The sequence below is a fragment of the Ambystoma mexicanum genome, chromosome 7q (genome assembly GCF_040938575.1).
Source record: "Ambystoma mexicanum isolate Mex_15411 chromosome 7q, UKY_AmexF1_1, whole genome shotgun sequence".
Classification (NCBI taxonomy): Eukaryota; Metazoa; Chordata; class Amphibia; order Caudata; family Ambystomatidae; genus Ambystoma; species Ambystoma mexicanum.
In genome coordinates, this window is record NC_090941.1 from 179277527 (window position 1) to 179296614 (window position 19088).

The window sequence follows — 19088 nt, forward strand, 5'->3', positions numbered from 1 at the left end:
AAAAAGTCATATAATGACCTTGAGGAGGCCACAGATTAAGGCGACTGAAAACAGAAGGTGTGAAGCAAGGTATTCAGAGACCTTGACCTTATGAATAATTGTAAAAAAAAAGGTTAAGAAGGAGGAAATCTCAAAGACTGGTGTATGGATTGTACATTACAAATGGACGCTTTCACTTATGGTGCGTCTCTAAAAGTTCTCTATCCATCCTTCTTGGGTTTCAAAAATGGGCCTTTCTCTGGTGATGAAGAACACATGTTAGTTAAATTAAGCAGAACAACCTGCACCGCCTCCTTCATTGCCATCCAGTTTATTGATATTCTAACAAAACCCCATGTAGGTGAGAGTACCGGTTTACATCTTTAGAAGACAGCATCTTTTATAATGTTTGCTATTCTTAACATCATTATTTTAATTGTTTTAATGTTTTTTAGGAGTACTTGAAGACATCGGCTGAATATAAAGTTGACAGCGTTTTTCTTGGAGGTAAGTGAAGACTTCAGACTCCTGATACGGATGTGTGTCATTCCTTCTTTAGCATTCACTTCACCATAAATTAATTTGGTCACATTTGCCTGTTCCTACTTTATTTCGTCAGTCTTTCACTTCTAACATTCACTTAGTCATTATAGGGGTTGGCCCCCTTGAAGCCCCATTTTCTAACCCATATTCTTCCCCCAACCCCTCTTTGACCCCAAACCTACCCATACAGCTAACCTTACCAAATCCATTGCCACCATGACAATTTGAAAATGCAGACGAAGTAAAGGTAAGAGGAAGTAAATGCATGAAGAAGTAAATGTCTGAAGCGAATGCTAAAGAGGTAAGCGGTGAAGTAAAGAGATGAAGACCCCCGATACTTGTGTGGTACAGGGTCTATTGCTCAACCCCCAACTGCTTGTTGCTTCAACTGCTAGTCTTTAAGTGGTCACCGGTCTGGACTTGTAGACCCTTTAAACAGGTCGACCTACCCAACTGATCAACCCCTTTATTGAGCAGGGTGTCAAACCTACAGGGTGATGAGGATGCTGTGGTTGGAGGAGGCGGGGCGAATGCATGGTGGGGTTATCTTTGTAAGGTGGGAGGGGCTGAGTTGGGAGGTGTGGAGAATGCGTAGTGGGTGTGTGCTTGTAGTGTTGGGAGAGGACCGGGGGAGGCTGTAGGTAGCAGAAAGGGTATAGGAGGTGTGGAACTAAATGAGGGAACATGGTCAGGAATGTTAGGAGGTGGTGCAGCACAGGGGTTGTGGATGATGAGTCCGGGTGGAGCGATAGGGGGGGGAGGGTAGAAAAAAGAGCCACGGGGGCTCGAAAGGAAGAGGACAGATATGATATTAGGAAAGAAGGAAAAGGGTATACGGGGTGATGTAGGGATTTGTTTTATTGAGGAGGGACGAGCAGTTGCATACGTCGACCACCTGGTGTCAATCAATATGCAACTGCTCATAGACAATAACAGAGGGTGAGTAGTTGTGGGGTGCCAGCAGTTGGCATCAACAAGATTAATAGCTGAACACTGTTGCTTATGAATAAACGTACAAGCCTTTATGTGGTGTTTTGTGTTTGGCTATCCGGTGAAGGAACAAACTTGTTTACATTGGTGAATGCGTACATTTTCGCAACTAATTTTAATGTACGGCATCTAATAGCATCATAAGCATGGCAACACAATAGAAAATTGAACACCGTCTCCACAGAATCATGGCAGCTCAAACACAGTTGGTCAGGTAATTGAGACATTACCCAAATCCCAGTTACAGTTTAAAGATTAAATATGAATCTCACTAACCAATGTCTGCTCGCAGCTGCAGCTGCTCAACCAAAGATAATAAGCCTGACTAATTTTGTTATTCACAATTTTACTATAATTCAAGTTACGGATTTTAGTCAGTTCTGCTTGGGCATGAATCTCACTAGCTTGCACCAACCGCTCATTTATTATCTTCGACTGAGGCAACTTAGTTAAAGGTATACTATTCTTGGGTTGCGATTCCATCCTACCAAGAGTGGTTTTACTGTTTTGTGCCACAAGATATTTAAATAACCACAACTTGTACGTAAGCGATTTAGCAATATATGCAAGACTCTATTTCTGTTATTTGCCTATGCTCTTTACCAATGTAGCACTATCACAATCGTTACTTCTCTTCCAAATAAGTCCAGCCAGGCTCCAATGGAGCAGCATAAAATGGTGCAGAGGGCGGGAGAGAAAGCAATATTTTGATTAATTTTATTTTCAACTGTTTGCAAATTGAGATGATTTTCAAAGCCTTAAATCCCTGCCCCATGTAGTGCAGTTGTCTTGACCTTATAAACTCCGACCATCATATTTACTGATTGATGTGAATAGTTCCTCCCAAAACCAAATGACATTCACGCTTGAGCCATCTTCGCAGGGGGTCATACAAAATGATAAATGCCTCTTAAGCTAGTTCCAAAATTGACCCTGAGGTAGACACTATGATCTACCATGGGAAGCCAGTCCTTAGCAACTTTAAATCTTTGACCTAGGTTTCTCTTTGCTTTTATTCCCAAAGCCAGGGTTACTGATTTGAGTGTAATAATAGAGGGACCTCTTGTGTTCATATGATGGGCATCGGCTTTAATTAAGCTCTGCAGCACATTTTGGTTCAGAAATTAGGTGCTGTTGTCTGCATGCCCCAAGATAGGTCAACCCCCTGCCACCATTTGAACATCTGGTGTTGCTGCCTTTAAAACATTCTTGAATTAGTTGGTATAAAGGTTGAAAATCAGTGGGGCAAAAACAGCGCCTTGTTGCACACTGCCTTCAATTTTGAAGTGATCAGTGCAAAGCCCTCTTCTGGCAGATCAGACTCGTGCCAAATGGTTTGAATGTATAGCGATCAGTACATTTAAAAGATGGTATCCCAAAATCCTTTATGATCTTCCACATTTTCCCGTGATCAAGCACATCGAAGGCTGTGGAGGGATCCATATAGGCTAAAGAAATATTTTAATTTCTAATATAAAGTGATTTAGCCAACATCAGTTAAGGATTTAGAACTTAATTGCTGGTCCTGAAACCCTTTATGAAACCATACTGAACGGGGGCCAGAATATCATTGGCATCCACTCACTCCATAATCCTGGATAGATTAAACATCCCATATATTTTGACAGAGTTGCCCAATAAAGACATAGGACTGTATGGTGCTGGTTTGTTCTTGGGGCTCTTTTTGTAAATCGGGCAATGATTGCAGACCCCATGACTGAGGTGGGATCTATAAGATGCCAGTTCATTCTTGGGGGGGGGGGGGGGTTGGGGGGCTTTTTTGTAAATCGGGGCAATTATGGCAGAACACATAACTGGAGGGATTCAAAACACTTTCACTAGAATTGCACACAGTAATTATCGGCTTTTAGCAAGTCCACTAACATGCAACCAGGGCCTGTCACTTTACCAAACCTCTCTAAATTAATAACTTCAGCGGTAAAGGCACATGCCAACTGAGTCCAGTCATTGTCACCCTGTACATTATGATGGTGAGAATGGTAAGGGCCATTGCTTGTCAATTTTACTTTGCTTTATTCAATATTTGTTCTCTACGTGTTTAATCCATTGTGAAGGGGTAGTGCGAGTATCAATAATGTTTCCAACACCTCCCTCAGGGCCCTGAGCAACCGATTCTCAGAATCTGGTCCTTACCTGCATGCTCCAATAGCTGCCAGGCCTTTTCCTTATTGTTATGATTTGCTTGTCTGTGATGTGTCAGTGTACGAGTGATCAGTAACGGAGGGAGATGTGTTATATAGTGCCTGTCTGTGATGGCTGTGGCTCGTGATGTCATGTGGAATGTTGATGTGAGAATGTTTATGGTGAAGGTTCCATGTTGAGGCAGTTAGTCTCTCCCTGCCTGGGTGATGGCAGCCAGTGTTTCTGTCCTTATGTCTTATGTAACTGTTACTGAAGAACTGTTAATAAAGCCTCTTAGATGTAACCGAAGTAAGCCTGGAACCTGCTTTAGTACACTGGCGACGAGTTGGTCTCAATCAGAAGAACCTGTGTGTGCAAGAAACTAAATAAGATAAAGAAACCTGCTGTGGGGGGTGCAGGAAAGAACAGGACAGGAAGAAGGACAACACTGCCCCCAGAGACAAGTAAGACCCATCTCCCAGGGCATAAAGGGGGAGGAAGAAAGCCCCAAAGAAGGAGGGACTGGCTACCCAAGACGGCTAAGTGCAGGGGGCTAGAGAAACTGAAGAATGGGGAAGCTCCTGCAGAGACAGATGGGGCAAGGATAAAGGTGATGAGGCAGAAGCAGTGAAGTGCTGTCTTAAATGCTTAGTGAAGTGAAGTAAACACCAAGAGAGGAGTAGGCCCCAGATGTAGAAGTGGGAAGATGTGGTATATTCCCCATAAGACGAGAAGAGGGAAGTTGCGCCTACCGAAGGAAAAGAAGGGCCTGTATGATGGAGAATGGGAATGTATCCCACAAGCAGGAGAATGGGGCATAGCAGAAGTAAAGTGAATGGAAATGCCCCAGTAGCATAGCAGAAGTAAAGTGAATGGAAGTGGCCCAAGAGCTCATGCGAGTGCCCCAAGAGCGCAGTCAAAAAAAAAGGATAGAAAAGCATGTCTGGGTTTTTGTGCAGATGTTTGAAGAACAGGCAGCCCCAGACGTAAGAAGCCGGGGCGCGAAGCATAGCGGATGTACTGTAGGAACAATGGTACACGTGGTACTGCTGACCTGTATGGGTGGCTGTTGGCCATTGCAGGAGTTATGCTGCGCTCTGCTTCTTGTTGTGACTGATTTCGTCACATTAGGAGCAGAGGGAGTCGGTGAAGCTGTGTAACGCAGAGCTCCCATCGTTCCGTGAGAGGAATAGGCATGGTGTTAGGATTACAATGGAAGACTTTCGAGCAAAGGACCCGAAAGCGTCTCCATACGTTCTCGGGAAACAGAGGCAGGAAATTCTGATGTGATATGGGAAGGAGCCGATGTTTGCCGTCCCGGCTAATTGGTGGGTCGAAGGAGCGGCGTATGAGTTGAAGAAGCTTCTACATTATAAGCAGCATGAGAGGGAAAGGAGCTGCGTGTAGTCTTGTGACGCAGATGGGATATGAATATATTGTGCCTACCAAAGGATGGTCGGCAAAGGAGATACTGTGCACGCCTGTTCATGATAATCAGGACGGCGCAACAGTTTGAGTAAAGGTGATAACATGCACTGCCCACGTTTATAGTACAGAGCAGAGAGTCGGGAAGTATGACGCCTGCAAATGTATCCTTTCATGGAAGCGTTTTATATTGCCGGATATGGCTTTTGGTTTATTGTTAAAGGTTTACAAATTTGAGTAAATGTAATGTTGGGATACGGAAAACGTCGGTTAATGGTGAGATGCCAGCATGAAGGAGTGTGTTGTGTTATGGATATACATGTCATGCGGTTAGATAATGTAACGTTTTGTTAGGATTTGAAGGTTACGGGTGCGAGGCACCAATGGACTCTTAGCAGAAAGTGGTAATGTGTAATGACAGCTTACCAGTTTGGAATTGGAAGAGATGAGTTTGGTTAAGAGTGAAGTTAGATATAATCACATTTGAGGAATTGTAGGTTAGAGTCCAGGATTGGCTATGGACTTTTTGCAGACATTAGATGTTATGGTGAAAAAAGGTTTTTTTAAATGACTAATTTATGAAAAGTGAAATGGTTGCAGGTGAGTCAAAGAGTTGAGAAATGGGTAGTGCCCAGAGTGTGAGTCTAGTATGTGGGAGAGTGCCACAATAGTTAAGGGTGGTAGAGCCTCCAGCGCAGGTAGTTCCTCCTGTGATGGTATGATGTTTGCTGGGAGGTAGTGTCTCTGACAGCAGTGTGTGTTGTGTTCTACAGAGTTTAGGGAGGTAGCACCTCCGGTAATGTTAAGGTGTATGTTGGGAGGTAGTGGAGTATTGGTATAATATTTAGAGGACTCATCGATAAGGGACAGGAAGTTTTGTTGTTGTTCAAACGTATTTGAAGGTGATTGGCAGGGGACGCCCGCTAGATTGCCTATTAGGAGAAAATTGTAGGATTGTGTCCAAGGTGATGAGTTTAGTTCCTGTTTTAGTGTCTTTTGTGGTTTTTGCATCTAGATCCTGTTTTCTGTCTAAAGGTACAGGGTTTAGCATATTGACTCTTGTGAAACTGTCATTATTGTGTGGGTGGTCAACCAACAGTGATGTAGATGGATTTGAGGATGACAGGCCAGCGTCTTAAAATTGTTTGGAGGATTTTAAATATCGTGGTTTGGTTGTTTGTGCCCGTTTGGCACAACCGAGTGGTGTATGTGAGTCGGATGCATGCAACAAACTGTGTAGGTCCAGCATGATAGGTCGTGATCAGGTGGTGGTGTAACATGGTATCGTCGTACTTGCATTGTGTTGCCTTCTTTTCAGCTATGGTGACACATTTGTCATCCTTGAGGTCAGGAAGTGCTTCAGGGTGGCAGGTAGTGCTTCAGGGTGGCAGACTGGAGGCCCGCCGGTGGCAGGGGTGGGCGGAAAGTGAAAAGTTAAATTTGTGCTGGTATAGGGATGGATGTCTGATTGCCTTGGGTCTGGGCAGGTATGTGTCTGGGGTGAGAGTCTAGAGTCTGTTTGTGGCAGGAACAGACAAAAGGAGAATTGCGTATTTTGTGACGGGTATCTAGAAGTGTATAGGGGTATTTCCGGTTCTTATGCCTGTAGGGAGTCTCAAATGGAAGTGGTATGCTAGTGTGGGTACACGATCTGTGATGGGTGTACATGTTCTTTGTATGCCCATGGTGTTTGTGGATGTATATATAAAGGAGGGAGATGTGCTTGTCTGTGATGTGTCAGTGTATGAGTGATCTGTAACGGAGGGAGATGTTATATATTGCCTGTCTGTGATTGCTGTGGCTCGTGATGCCATGTGGAATGTTGATGTGTGAATGTGAGAATGTTTATGGTGAAGGTTCCATGTTGAGGCAGTTAGTCCCTCCCTGCCTGAATGATGGGAGCCAGTGATTATCTGTCCTTATGTCTTAACTGAAGAACTGTTAATAAAGCCACTTAGATATAATCTAGGTAAGCCTGGAACCTGCATTACTACACTTATCTTTCAGATTAGCTTCCCTACTTTCAATTTTATAATAGGGCCAAGCCCTAGAAATCTCTATCTGGTTGACCAGTAAATCAGGTAGCACTAGCATTTAAGATGCTTTTGAAACCCACTCATTCTGTAGAATTTGGCTTATTTAGGAGTATTTGTCCCATGGAGTTCACTGTATTAGTATAAGTGCCTAAAATGCTAATTGTGGGCCTCATGCTCTTCTAAACATACAGCTATATTGCTTGTAATCATAGAATGCCGTTCTTATTTTATCACCAAAGGGACTATCCCACTTTATTCGCCTCCTGTTTGCTGTCAGTTGACCCTCACTCATGGTTTTACCATTCCTTTGTTAAATGCTTTGTTAAACCATACTGTTACTATTATTGGGAGAAGATCACTGCCAGAAATTATTTGGACCTCAGAACTTTTCAGTGACGGCCACTGTGCAGGATTTGCAACAAAATAGTAAATTGTTAATGTGCTCCTAGAGCTGGCAAAGGTCTGTTTCCCAGGCCGATCGCACACCAGGGAACACATCCTCCATTCATGGAGCACTGCATGGATTTTAAAACCTGTGTTTAACGTATCATGCATTACGGGAGCAGGCAAACCATAGACCCGTTCTTCATTATAATTAAAGAACCTTTCTAGAGTAATCCACCTAACGGCATGCATAGATTTCTACCATCCAATAGATTCAGCAACATTCTGACGCCTTTTTCTAAATCCGACATCTCTATGCATTGGATATATACAGTTATGCAAAGGCATTACACATAATTTGCCTCCTTTATTTAAAGGAGCCATTATAGCTATAACATTGTCCTACGCAATATGAAACCACACAAATCTGTTTCTCCAGCATGGGGTCTGGCATGGATTCACATGCTCATGAATATTCCCCGTCGTCAGGCCGGGAATCCTCGGTATAGAAAAAATCAGTATCAGTTTCGTTTCTGATCTGTCTTTCTCAGTAGTAACCAATCACTGGTCTCTGGGTCATGCTGCCCCCAAATTAACAAGGGGGGTCCTGGGAGTCCCTCTGCCAGACATTAGTCCTGGTTATGAGAGACTTACCCAGAGTCTTTAGCTCACTATCTTTCACAGAGAAGAAATATCCTAAACATATCAGTCTTTGTCCTGCCCTGGGGCAGTCCAGCACCGAATTGCTAGGCAATTCTCCTCTGAACAAGAGTACCAACAGAAACCCCAGACACATGTTTCGGTCTGGTTGGACCTCATCAGTAGGGTGGATCTGTGCCTCTTTAAGAATAGTGAGCAAGGGGTCCACGTCTGGATTCCCCTAGTAACCTAGGGTGAGACCCAAAGTTACTTAAATATGCAAATTAACAAGGGGGGTCCTGGGAGTCCCTCTGCCAGACATTAGTCCTGGTTATGAGAGACTTACCCAGAGTCTTTAGCTCACTATCTTTCACAGAGAAGAAATATCCTAAACATATCAGTCTTTGTCCTGCCCTGGGGCAGTCCAGCACCGAAATGCTAGGCAATTCTCCTCTGAACAAGAGTACCAACAGAAACCCCAGACACATGTTTCGGTCTGGTTGGACCTCATCAGTAGGGTGGATCTGTGCCTCTTTAAGAATAGTGAGCAAGGGGTCCACGTCTGGATTCCCCTAGTAACCTAGGGTGAGACCCAAAGTTACTTAAATATGCAAATTAACAAGGGGGGTCCTGGGAGTCCCTCTGCCAGACATTAGTCCTGGTTATGAGAGACTTACCCAGAGTCTTTAGCTCACTATCGGTATAGTGTTGGTACTCTTGTTCAGAGGAGAATTGCCTAGCATTTCGGTGCTGGACTGCCCCAGGGCAGGACAAAGACTGATATGTTTAGGATATTTCTTCTCTGTGAAAGATAGTGAGCTAAAGACTCTGGGTAAGTCTCTCATAACCAGGACTAATGTCTGGCAGAGGGACTCCCAGGACCCCCCTTGTTAATTTGCATATTTAAGTAACTTTGGGTCTCACCCTAGGTTACTAGGGGAATCCAGACGTGGACCCCTTGCTCCCTATTCTTAAAGAGGCACAGATCCACCCTACTGATGAGGTCCAACCAGACCAAAACACGTGTCTGGGGTTTCTGTTGGTACTCTTGTTCAGAGGAGAATTGCCTCGCATTTCGGTGCTGGACTGCCCCAGGGCAGGACAAAGACTGATATGTTTGGGATATTTCTTCTCTGTGAAAGATAGTGAGCTAAAGACTCTGGGTAAGTCTCTCGTAACCAGGACTAATGTCTGGCAGAGGGACTCCCAGGACCCCCCTTGTTAAATCATGCTGCCCCCAGCCAATGACTGCCCTCTCCCTAAGCCCCTCCCCTGGCAGCCATCCTCAGATTTTTACCGCACGTTCAAGTGTTGGGAGTCCTCGTGCTTATGTCACGCCCCTACGTTCCATGAACACATCTCACAATACAGCTCCCACTATCTCCACCAAAATACATGCCAAAACACACTCTCCCCTGCAGGCCTGCCGGCAAGGAATGGGACAAGGTCAGCGACGCCGGTTCTTGCCATCTCAGCGTTGGTTTCCATTCCGGCGTTGGCAGTTGCCATGGAGACGCGCCACGGGCATTCTGCAACGTCTCCGTTGCCGGCACCTGAGAGCTCCTCCTTCAGCACGTTCGATCACGTGACGGATGATGAGAGTCATGTGATCATTAGTCAGCGTTCAAAAGGGATGCGCTGACTGCCCTTCAGCGCTTCACAGCTGATCCTGTTGGGCGCATTACGGACTACGGATTCAGATTACTACCACTGACCTCGGATTGATCTTGGACTCTGATTTTGGCTTCTTCCTTCACGGTACCGTTGTTTGGAACTATTTTCTACTGGATTCGACCACATTTCCGTCCCTGGATTGCTATTTGGATTGCCCTTTTGTTATGAACTATGTTCTTGGATTACGCACTTTTCAACTGATTGACTTACGTTTTCTGGCTTCTACGTAAGGTGGTGATTTCATTCATACTAAGTGCTTTACCAACCTGTCATCTGGTCGTCACCTTTGCCGGCTGCCTCCGACAAACATCTTTACACCATTATTAAGTCCCGACCAACTCCTAAGGGTAAGCCTTATTCTAGACTTATTACACATTCATATACAAGTCTGGGATTCTGTGTTTATGACCTAACTTCGTGTTTGCCTTACAGTGGTCATAGGGGGCACCTTCCGGCATCTTCAGGCATTCCTGGTTGCGGCTGACGAAGATCACCACCTGTAGCCTCAAGGACTGCTCGGGCAGTAATTTCTTGTTTGCTCGAGTGGTACTTGGGGACGGAGGTTTCATCGGCTACACGACCATCAAGTCTTGACAGACTGTGAAGCCATTTTTTGGTCGTCCAGACGATGGAACCTGCTGCCGGGGACCCTGTGGCTGCTCTAATGCAAGCTGAAGTAGCGGCTGCCACAACCGCGATACATCATCGCTTAGATAATATCCAAAGTACCCGCAACCCTTCACCGGCAGATGCTGAGTTTGGCGATCAGGCAACACCACCACCGGGTCCCTCTGTACCTCCTACACCACCTACTCCTGTGGTGTTACCTACTCAGTTTCCATTGGCACCTCCTGAGAAGTTTCAGGGTGATCCTAGAAAATATCGCACTTTTATTAATCAGTGTAAACTTAATTTTCTTTGCCGACCACTGGTGTTCCATGATTCCACCACAAAAGCTGCCTTTTTGTTATCCCATTTGACCGGGGTTGCAGCTACCTGGGCTAATCCTTTTCTTGAGAACAACCACCCAGCCCTTTACGATTTCGATCTTCTGGTGAGCGAGTTGGCCAAAGTATTCGATACCAGGTACAAAGCCCAGTCTCGGGATCTGGAGCTCCTAGAACTATCCCAAGGCAGACAAACCTTAATAGAATACATCACACGCTTTAACCAATTGTCAGCTGAGACTTCATGGCCTGAAAATAAGAAAGCTGTATTATTTTACAAAGGTCTGTGTAACGTTATGAAGGACGCCCTTTCTGTCATTCCTTCCCTTCCTGATGCATATCCCGAACTAGTAGACCTAACTCTTCAGGTAGACGCTCAGAAGACCGAACGTCGGGCGGAATCTGGTTTTTCAGGTAAACCTTTGCCCTCTCCACCGGATGGTGCAAGTGAACCCATGCAAATAGTTGGTCTACGAAGTCCCATCACTCAGACCGAAAGGGAGCGTCGGAGAACCGACAATGCATGCTTCTACTGTGGACTCAGTGGTAATTTCATCAAAGAGTGCCCAAGACGCCCGAAGAACAAGTCTTCGGGTTTTCAGAAAGCTCGTCCTTGAGTATGGGGGACAAGACAAGCTCGATTCACAACCCCAGGTTTCCTACTTTCGGCCCAGTAAGACCAGTGGTCGTTCAGGCAGTGCTTCATCCTGATAGGGAGTGTTCACACACAGTACATATAGTTATTGATTCAGGGGCTACTGGTTGCTTTATTGATATACCCCTGGCCAAAGCATTGAACCTTCCACTAGTGACCAAGACAAATCCCGAACCAGTCCAAACTGTGGACGGGTCCTCTCTCATTTCTGGTCCGATTAAACAGACCGCCCAGATGGACGTGATTATTCAGGGTAACCATAAAGAACAGTTGTCCTTTGAGTTGATATCCACACCACAGTTTGGAATAATCCTAGGCCTTCCCTGGTTAAAGAAGCATAACCCACTCATCGACTGGGGTACGGGGCAGGTTTCTTTTGAATCAGACATTTGCCAACACTTTTGTTTACTGGAAGATGATTTCAACAACCCTGCGAGGGCACTTGGGGCCCTACACTTAGCCCCTGTAGGGGAGAACGACCCACCCGAAACAACCCACACGGTGGGAACCACTTTGTCAGGGGTACCCCCAGAATACCATGATTTCCATTCGGTTTTTGATAAAACATCTGCCGAGATACTGCCCCCTCACAGACAGTATGATTGTTCTATCGACCTAATTGATGGGGCATCGCTTCCCAAAGGACGCATTTATTCACTATCACCATCTGAAGAAACGTCCCTTAAAGAATACATCCGCCACGCCCTACAGTTAGGACATATCAGGCCTTCTTCATCACCCGTGGCCAGCCCCATTTTTTTTGTCCCGAAAAAAGAAGGCGATCTCCGCCCCTGTATAGAGAACAGACGCCTGAATGCGATTACCATAAAGAATCGTTACCCTATTCCACTCATCTCTACCCTGTTAGACAAGTTGACCAATGCCTCCATCTATACCAAACTAGATCTCCGGGGGGCATACAATTTAGTCCGCATGCGACCTGGGGATGAGTGGAAGACTGCTTTCTGCTCTCGCCAAGGATTGTATGAATACATGGTGATGCCTTTTGGCCTCTGTAATGCCCCTACCATTTTCCAACGATTGGTAAACAATATATTTAGTGATATTCTGGATGTTTATGTCATGGCGTACCTGGACGACATACTGATATTCTCCCAAACATTGGCCGAACACGTCATTCATGTCAGAGAGGTACTCACAAGACTCAGGAAGAACTCACAATACGCTAAACCTGAGAAATGTCTGTTTCATACAGCTGAAGTTGAATTCCTGGGTTTCCATATTTCACCTAGGGGGCTAACAATGAACCAATCCAAAGTCCAGGCTATCACAAATTGGCCAGTACCCGTTACATTGAAACAATTGCAATCCTTTCTAGGGTTCGCAAATTTTTACCGGAGGTTCATTGCGAATTTTTCCTCCATTGTGGCACCATTAACCGCATTGACCAGTCCTGCAGTACCATTTATCTGGACCGATGCACATCAAGCAGCCTTCGACTCCCTTAAAACCTCGTTCACCACGGCCCCAGTCCTGCAGCATCCTGACCCAGAGCTTCCGTATATCGTAGAAGCAGATGCTTCTTCCTTTGCCTTAGGGGCCGTCCTATCTCAGCCTTGTCCTACCATCGGAGCACTACACCCGGTGGCCTACCATTCCAGGAAATTCACACCGACCGAAACTCACTACACAGTCACTGAAAAAGAGCTCCTGGCCACCAGAGACGCATTGTTGGTCTGGAGACACCATCTTCTGGGGGCAAGACATCAGACTATCGTCTACACAGACCATAAAAACTTACAGGACCTATCGTCTCTGAAATGCGCCAATAGTAGACAAGTTCGTTGGCACCTCTTTTTTGCTGCATACGACTTCCTTGTCAAACACAGACCGGGTTTGTCACATGGTAAAGCGGATGCTCTGTCCCATTCACCTGGGGGAATACCTCTCCCTTCATGTCCCGAAACTCTCTTAGGTAAAGGCCATGTTGTTTGTACCTGTACTCCATCTCCTCCTATGATAACGGCTATACGCCAATGGGTTATACAACATCCCCAAGTATTGGATGATTGGGATGCCGTTATGCAGGATGAGTTGCCTTGTGTTCAAGGAAAACTGCTCCTCCCCACCAGTAACTCTCGCAACCAGGCCTTAGAGTGGTCCCACAATGCTCCTATCAATGGTCACCCAGGTCAGCGACGTACTCTAGAGTTGTTGAAACGCTGGTGCTGGTGGCCATCGATGCGGCGAGACGTGGAGACATATGTTAACACCTGATCTATATGCGCACAATGCAAGACTCGGAAGGGTCGTCCACTAGGACTGCTACAACCATTGCCCATACCCCCAAAACCATCGCATACGGTATCCATGGACCTGATAACTGATCTACCACGAATACAAGGCTATGACACGATTTGGGTGGTAGTAGACTCAAACACAAAAATGGCCCGTTTTTTACCATGTAAAGGCATTCCTACTGCTCCCTCATTGGCTCGTATGTTTTTTTAATATGTTTTCTGTCTGTTCGGTTTGCCGAGTGTCATTGTGTCAGACAGGGGGTCTCAGTTCACCTCACGTTTCTGGTTGGCTCTTACCAAACTACTAGGTATAGATGCCCGTTTTTCGTCAGCTTACCATCCAGAAAGCGACGGCCAAACTGAGAGAGTAAACCAGGTCTTGGAACAGTACTTGAGGTGCTTAACTTTGCAATTCAAGAATACCTGGCTTGAGTCTCTTCATTTTGCGGAATTTGCATATAACAACGCCATGCACTCGTCCACTGGGTTTTCTGTTTTTTTCGCTCTATGGCCAACATCCACATACTTTACCCTTTTCTGATTCGAATCCTGCCAATGCCCCTGTATTGAGTACCAGTACCCCTGCGGCAAATGACTGTGTCAGAGATCTCGCATCCGTCCATGCTCAAACCCTTGTCCATCTCCAGGAGGCCCAGGTGTCTATGAGTACTGCCGCTAACAAAAAAAGGAAAGAGGCCCCGTCATATAAGCAAGGCGACCGGGTATGGTTGTCTACACGGCATCTCCATATACCGGGTTGTCGTAAACTGCTGCCCTGTTTTGTCGGCCCGTATAGGGTTTCCAAGGTCCTGAACCCGGTGGTCTATAGACTTGCCGTCCCCGCTTCATGGAAATTACACCCTGTTTTTCACACATCTCTCCTCAAGCCTTGTCCTGATGATACACGCATTGCTCCCGCTCCTGGTCCTGTCCCTGTGATTTCCCAGGAGGATTATGAAGTTAGCTCTATTCTGGGATCCCGGGTTGTTAGAGGGAGGTTACAATACTTGGTGGACTGGTTGGGTTATGGTCCTGAGAAGAGGTCCTGGGTCCCATCGTCTGATGTACATGCCCCGTTATTGGTGTCCAGGTTCCATCGGAAGAACCCTTCTAGCCCACGGGGTCGTGGGCCTTTGAGGGGGGGCTCTGTCACGCCCCTACGTTCCATGAACACATCTCACAATACAGCTCCCACTATCTCCACCAAAATACATGCCAAAACACACTCTCCCCTGCAGGCCTGCCGGCAAGGAATGGGACAAGGTCGGCGACGCCGGTTCTTGCCATCTCAGCGTTGGTTTCCATTCCGGCGTTGGCAGTTGCCATGGAGACGCGCCACGGGCATTCTGCAACGTCTCCGTTGCCGGCACCTGAGAGCTCCTCCTTCAGCACGTTCGATCACGTGACGGATGATGAGAGTCATGTGATCATTAGTCAGCGTTCAAAAGGGACGCGCTGACTGCCCTTCAGCGCTTCACAGCTGATCCTGTTGGGCGCATTACGGACTACGGATTCAGATTACTACCACTGACCTCGGATTGATCTTGGACTCTGATTTTGGCTTCTTCCTTCACGGTACCGTTGTTTGGAACTATTTTCTACTGGATTCGACCACATTTCCGTCCCTGGATTGCTATTTGGATTGCCCTTTTGTTATGAACTATGTTCTTGGATTACGCACTTTTCAACTGATTGACTTACGTTTTCTGGCTTCTACGTAAGGTGGTGATTTCATTCATACCAAGTGCTTTACCAACCTGTCATCTGGTCGTCACCTTTGCCGGCTGCCTCCGACAAACATCTTTACACCATTATTAAGTCCCGACCAACTCCTAAGGGTAAGCCTTATTCTAGACTTATTACACATTCATATACAAGTCTGGGGTTCTGTGTTTATGACCTAACTTTGTGTTTGCCTTACAGTGGTCATAGGGGGCACCTTCCGGCATCTTCAGGCATTCCTGGTTGCGGCTGACGAAGATCACCACCTGTGGCCTCAAGGACTGCTCGGGCAGTAATTTCTTGTTTGCTCGAGTGGTACTTGGGGACGGAGGTTTCATCGGCTACACGACCATCAAGTCTTGACAGCTTAGCTCTCGAGCTTTTGCTGCGTTTTCGCGCTTTTTTCAGGAGATTTTCTCATTTATGCAGTTAAAAGAGCCTCAAGCTCCACCGTTTCTAATTCCGATCAACGGGGATCTGTTTTGGAGTTTTCTACGCCCCTCAAGGGTGAAGATTTCGTCGAGTTACGCTTTTGGAGGATTCCAGAAGTTCCGAGGCCTACCCCGGACATGGCCCAGGAGAAAGGGAGCTTGACGCCCGGGAAGCTATTCAGGACCTGCCCTGGATGCCAGCGTCAGAACGTTTTCAAGGAGGACGAGCATTCGTTATGCCTCTACTGTCTCCATGAGGACAAGACGCACAAGGAAAAGGAGTGCGCGTTTTGTGGAAACATGTCGGAACGGACCATGAAGGATCGCCACCTCCGTCTCGCCAACTGGCTGGAAGGTAAGAGCCCGCCAGGCGAGAAGAAGAAGAAGAAGTCCGAGCGGTCTTAGTCCTGTGAGGGTGCCCCGGCGACGGGGGCCCAACAAAAGGCTAAGCACTGCGAGTCCGCGGGCACCGGGAGCGCCGAACGGTCGGGCTCCTTGGCTGCCAGGCAGGGCACACCCTCCCCGGCGCCATCGACCACGAGCCAACGCTCTGGCTCGGGTAAGAGGAAGTCCGAGAACCTGGCGGAGCTTCTGGAGAGGCCCCGGTCGATCTCGAAGACTCCGGCGGAGGGGGGAGCGAGGCTCGGACCCTCCCCCGAAGGTGAAGGCCCCGGGCGTACAGAAGGTGACGTTGGCCGTGATTCACCCTGCTAGGACCTCGATTGAGGATGTCGCCGCGGCCCTGGCTCAGCCTGTAGAGGCTACACCAGTGGAGGCGCCCTCAGGTACCAGAGTCTCCCTGCCACCGCGGAGGGAGTTGTCTTTCAGGCCCATCGAGAGGACCCCCACGAAGTCCTCGTTGGAAAAAGGGGGGTAGGGGGTGGTGGCCGTCGTGGATACGGACACGAACTCTGAAGAGGAGCTCATCCAAGTCGTGGAGGAGACACAGCCCATCGGGAGGGATCCCGACGAGGGCGACGGTGACGCAGACGAGGCTCCTCAAGAGCCCTCGCGCCCATCGTTTCCGGCGCTGCAGGACACCTCGGCGGCCATTTTGTCAGCCATCCAGTCCTTATGCTCGGAGATAAGGACTAGGTTGCCCCTTCCCCCGACGGAGGAGCCTGAGCCAGACCCGACGGAGGATCCGGAGCCAGGACCTTCGGGGAGCCCACCGCCTAAGAGGAGGAGGACGCATCCTAGGCCTCCTCTCCCGCCTCTGCGGCCTTCTCTGCCTTCCCCCCCGGTCCACTACCCACAGGGATGATACAGGCATGGACACAACTACGATGGGTATGGATGACGACAGAGGCGACGACGGGACGTGTCCCCCGTCGCCCCCTGCCCTAGCGTCCCCGCCCGAGGAGATTGGATCCTTCCATGCAATGATCTCCAGGGCATCCGAGCTCTTCCAGCTCTGCCCCGAGGAAAAGAAGGAGGGGTTCCTTTACCAGCGCCGCGAGGCTAAAAGGAAGATGGTCCTCGCCGTACCGCTTCTTGATGACATCTGGGATGAGGGGCTCGCCCTCCTCAAGAACACTGCCACGGCTCCTGCGAAGAGGGACCGGTACGAGAAGAAGTACCGGGTTCCCGACGCTGCCCCCTTGTGCCTTAGAGCGCAACCTACCCCGGACTCGGTCGTCTTGGCGGAGGCCAAGAAGAAAGCGGGGGGGGGGCATCGGCCTCGACTTCAACCTACCCTCCGGACGGCGAGGGTAGGGAACTGGATGCGATGGGACGACAGGTCATCTCATCTGCAGCGACGACCATCAAGGCGGCCAACACCCTGGCCATCGTAGCCCGCTACGACAGGGAGTTGTGGTTTAAGATCGCCCCTCTGTTGGACTTCCTTCCGGATGCCAAGAGGGCTGAGGCCCTGGAAATCTTGCAGGAAGGTGAGATTGCCTCGGACCACGCCATTACGGTGGCTACGGACATCGCCAACACTGGTTTCTGTCAGTTGGGCAACGGCGTTTGCCTGAGACGACGTGGACGGCTCAGGGTGACGGATTTCCGCCAGGACGTTCAGACCAAGGTTTTGGACATGCCCTTCGATGGGAACAACCTTTTTGGCAAGGCGGTTGATGAATCCCTTCAGGCGATCAAGACGGACACGGAGACGGCCCGTGCACTGGGGGTGCTTCAACAGCGACTGCCGTCCTTTCGGAGCTCCGGAGGCAGACAGGGTGCCTCCAAGGGAGCCGGCAGCAGCTCCTCTACTTACCGTCAAGCGGCAAGGTCTTCGTCACAGGAGGCCTACAGGGGACGCGGCAAGTCAGGTGGATCCCGCCTTCGTCACCAAGGTGGTCAAGGAGGCAAAGCGGCCTCCAAGCAGGATTGAACAGTCCGTCGGTTCGGGCCCCCGCCGAAGCACCCCGGTGGGAGGCCGGCTGACGAAGTTCGTCGGCGTGTGGGAGTCCATCTCCACCGACCGTTGGGTGCTGGACGCCCTGGCCCTAGGGCACGCCCTCGAGTTCCAGAAGAGGTGCCCCCGCATTCCTCCCGTGGCCATGAAGGAAAATCACGTCCCTCAACTGCTGTTGGAAGTACGGGCGATGCTCAGGAAAGGTGCCATCGAGCTCGTCCCGAAGAGGCTTCGGGGCTCCGGAGTTTACTCAGGATACTTCCTCGTGAGGAAGAAGACAGGAGGATGGCGTCCCATCCTGGACCTGCAACGACTAAACAAATACATCAAGGCACAGAAGTTCCGGATAGTCACCCTCCAGCACGTGCTGGGACAGCTGGAGGAGGGCGATTTCCTGTCGTCGTTGGATTTGGAGGATGCTTACTTCCACATCCCTATTCTAAAAAGGCACCGAAAGTTCCTCAGGTTCGTGGTCAAAGGGCGGCACTATCAGTTCAAGGCCCTCCCGTTCGGACTAAAATCGGCGCCCAGGGTGTTCACCAAGTGCCTAGCACCGGTGGCGGCGCGGCTGCGCCTGCAGGGGATCCACGTCTACCACTACCTGGATGACTGGCTCATACAGGCAAGGACAAGGGAGCTTGCTGTGGAACACACTGCGAAGTCCGTCCAGCTGCTCACGGACCTGGGGTTCTCCATCAACTTTCCAAAATCCCACCTGGTCCCGTCGCAAGTCGCCCTGTTTCTGGGAGCACAGCTCGACACAGTGGAACGGCGGGCCTCACCGTCGGAGGAAAGGATAAGGATCATCCTAGGAAAGGTGCAGCGTCTACTGGCCACTGACGTGGCCAAAGTGAGGTCTATCAAGTCCCTCCTCGGAATGATGTCCTCCTGCATTTAT

At 48.5% G+C, this 19088-nt stretch overlaps 1 protein-coding gene across 1 annotated transcript in view; it reads left to right on the plus strand.

The window, feature by feature from the left end:
• TEX30 (testis expressed 30) overlaps positions 1 to 19088 on the plus strand; it is a 357919-nt gene that overhangs the window by 155434 nt on the left and 183397 nt on the right. Inside the window, exon 3 of the mRNA XM_069640410.1 lies at positions 435 to 486. Coding sequence (XP_069496511.1) covers positions 435 to 486 — 52 coding nt within the window. The remainder of the gene's footprint in view (positions 1 to 434; positions 487 to 19088) is intronic.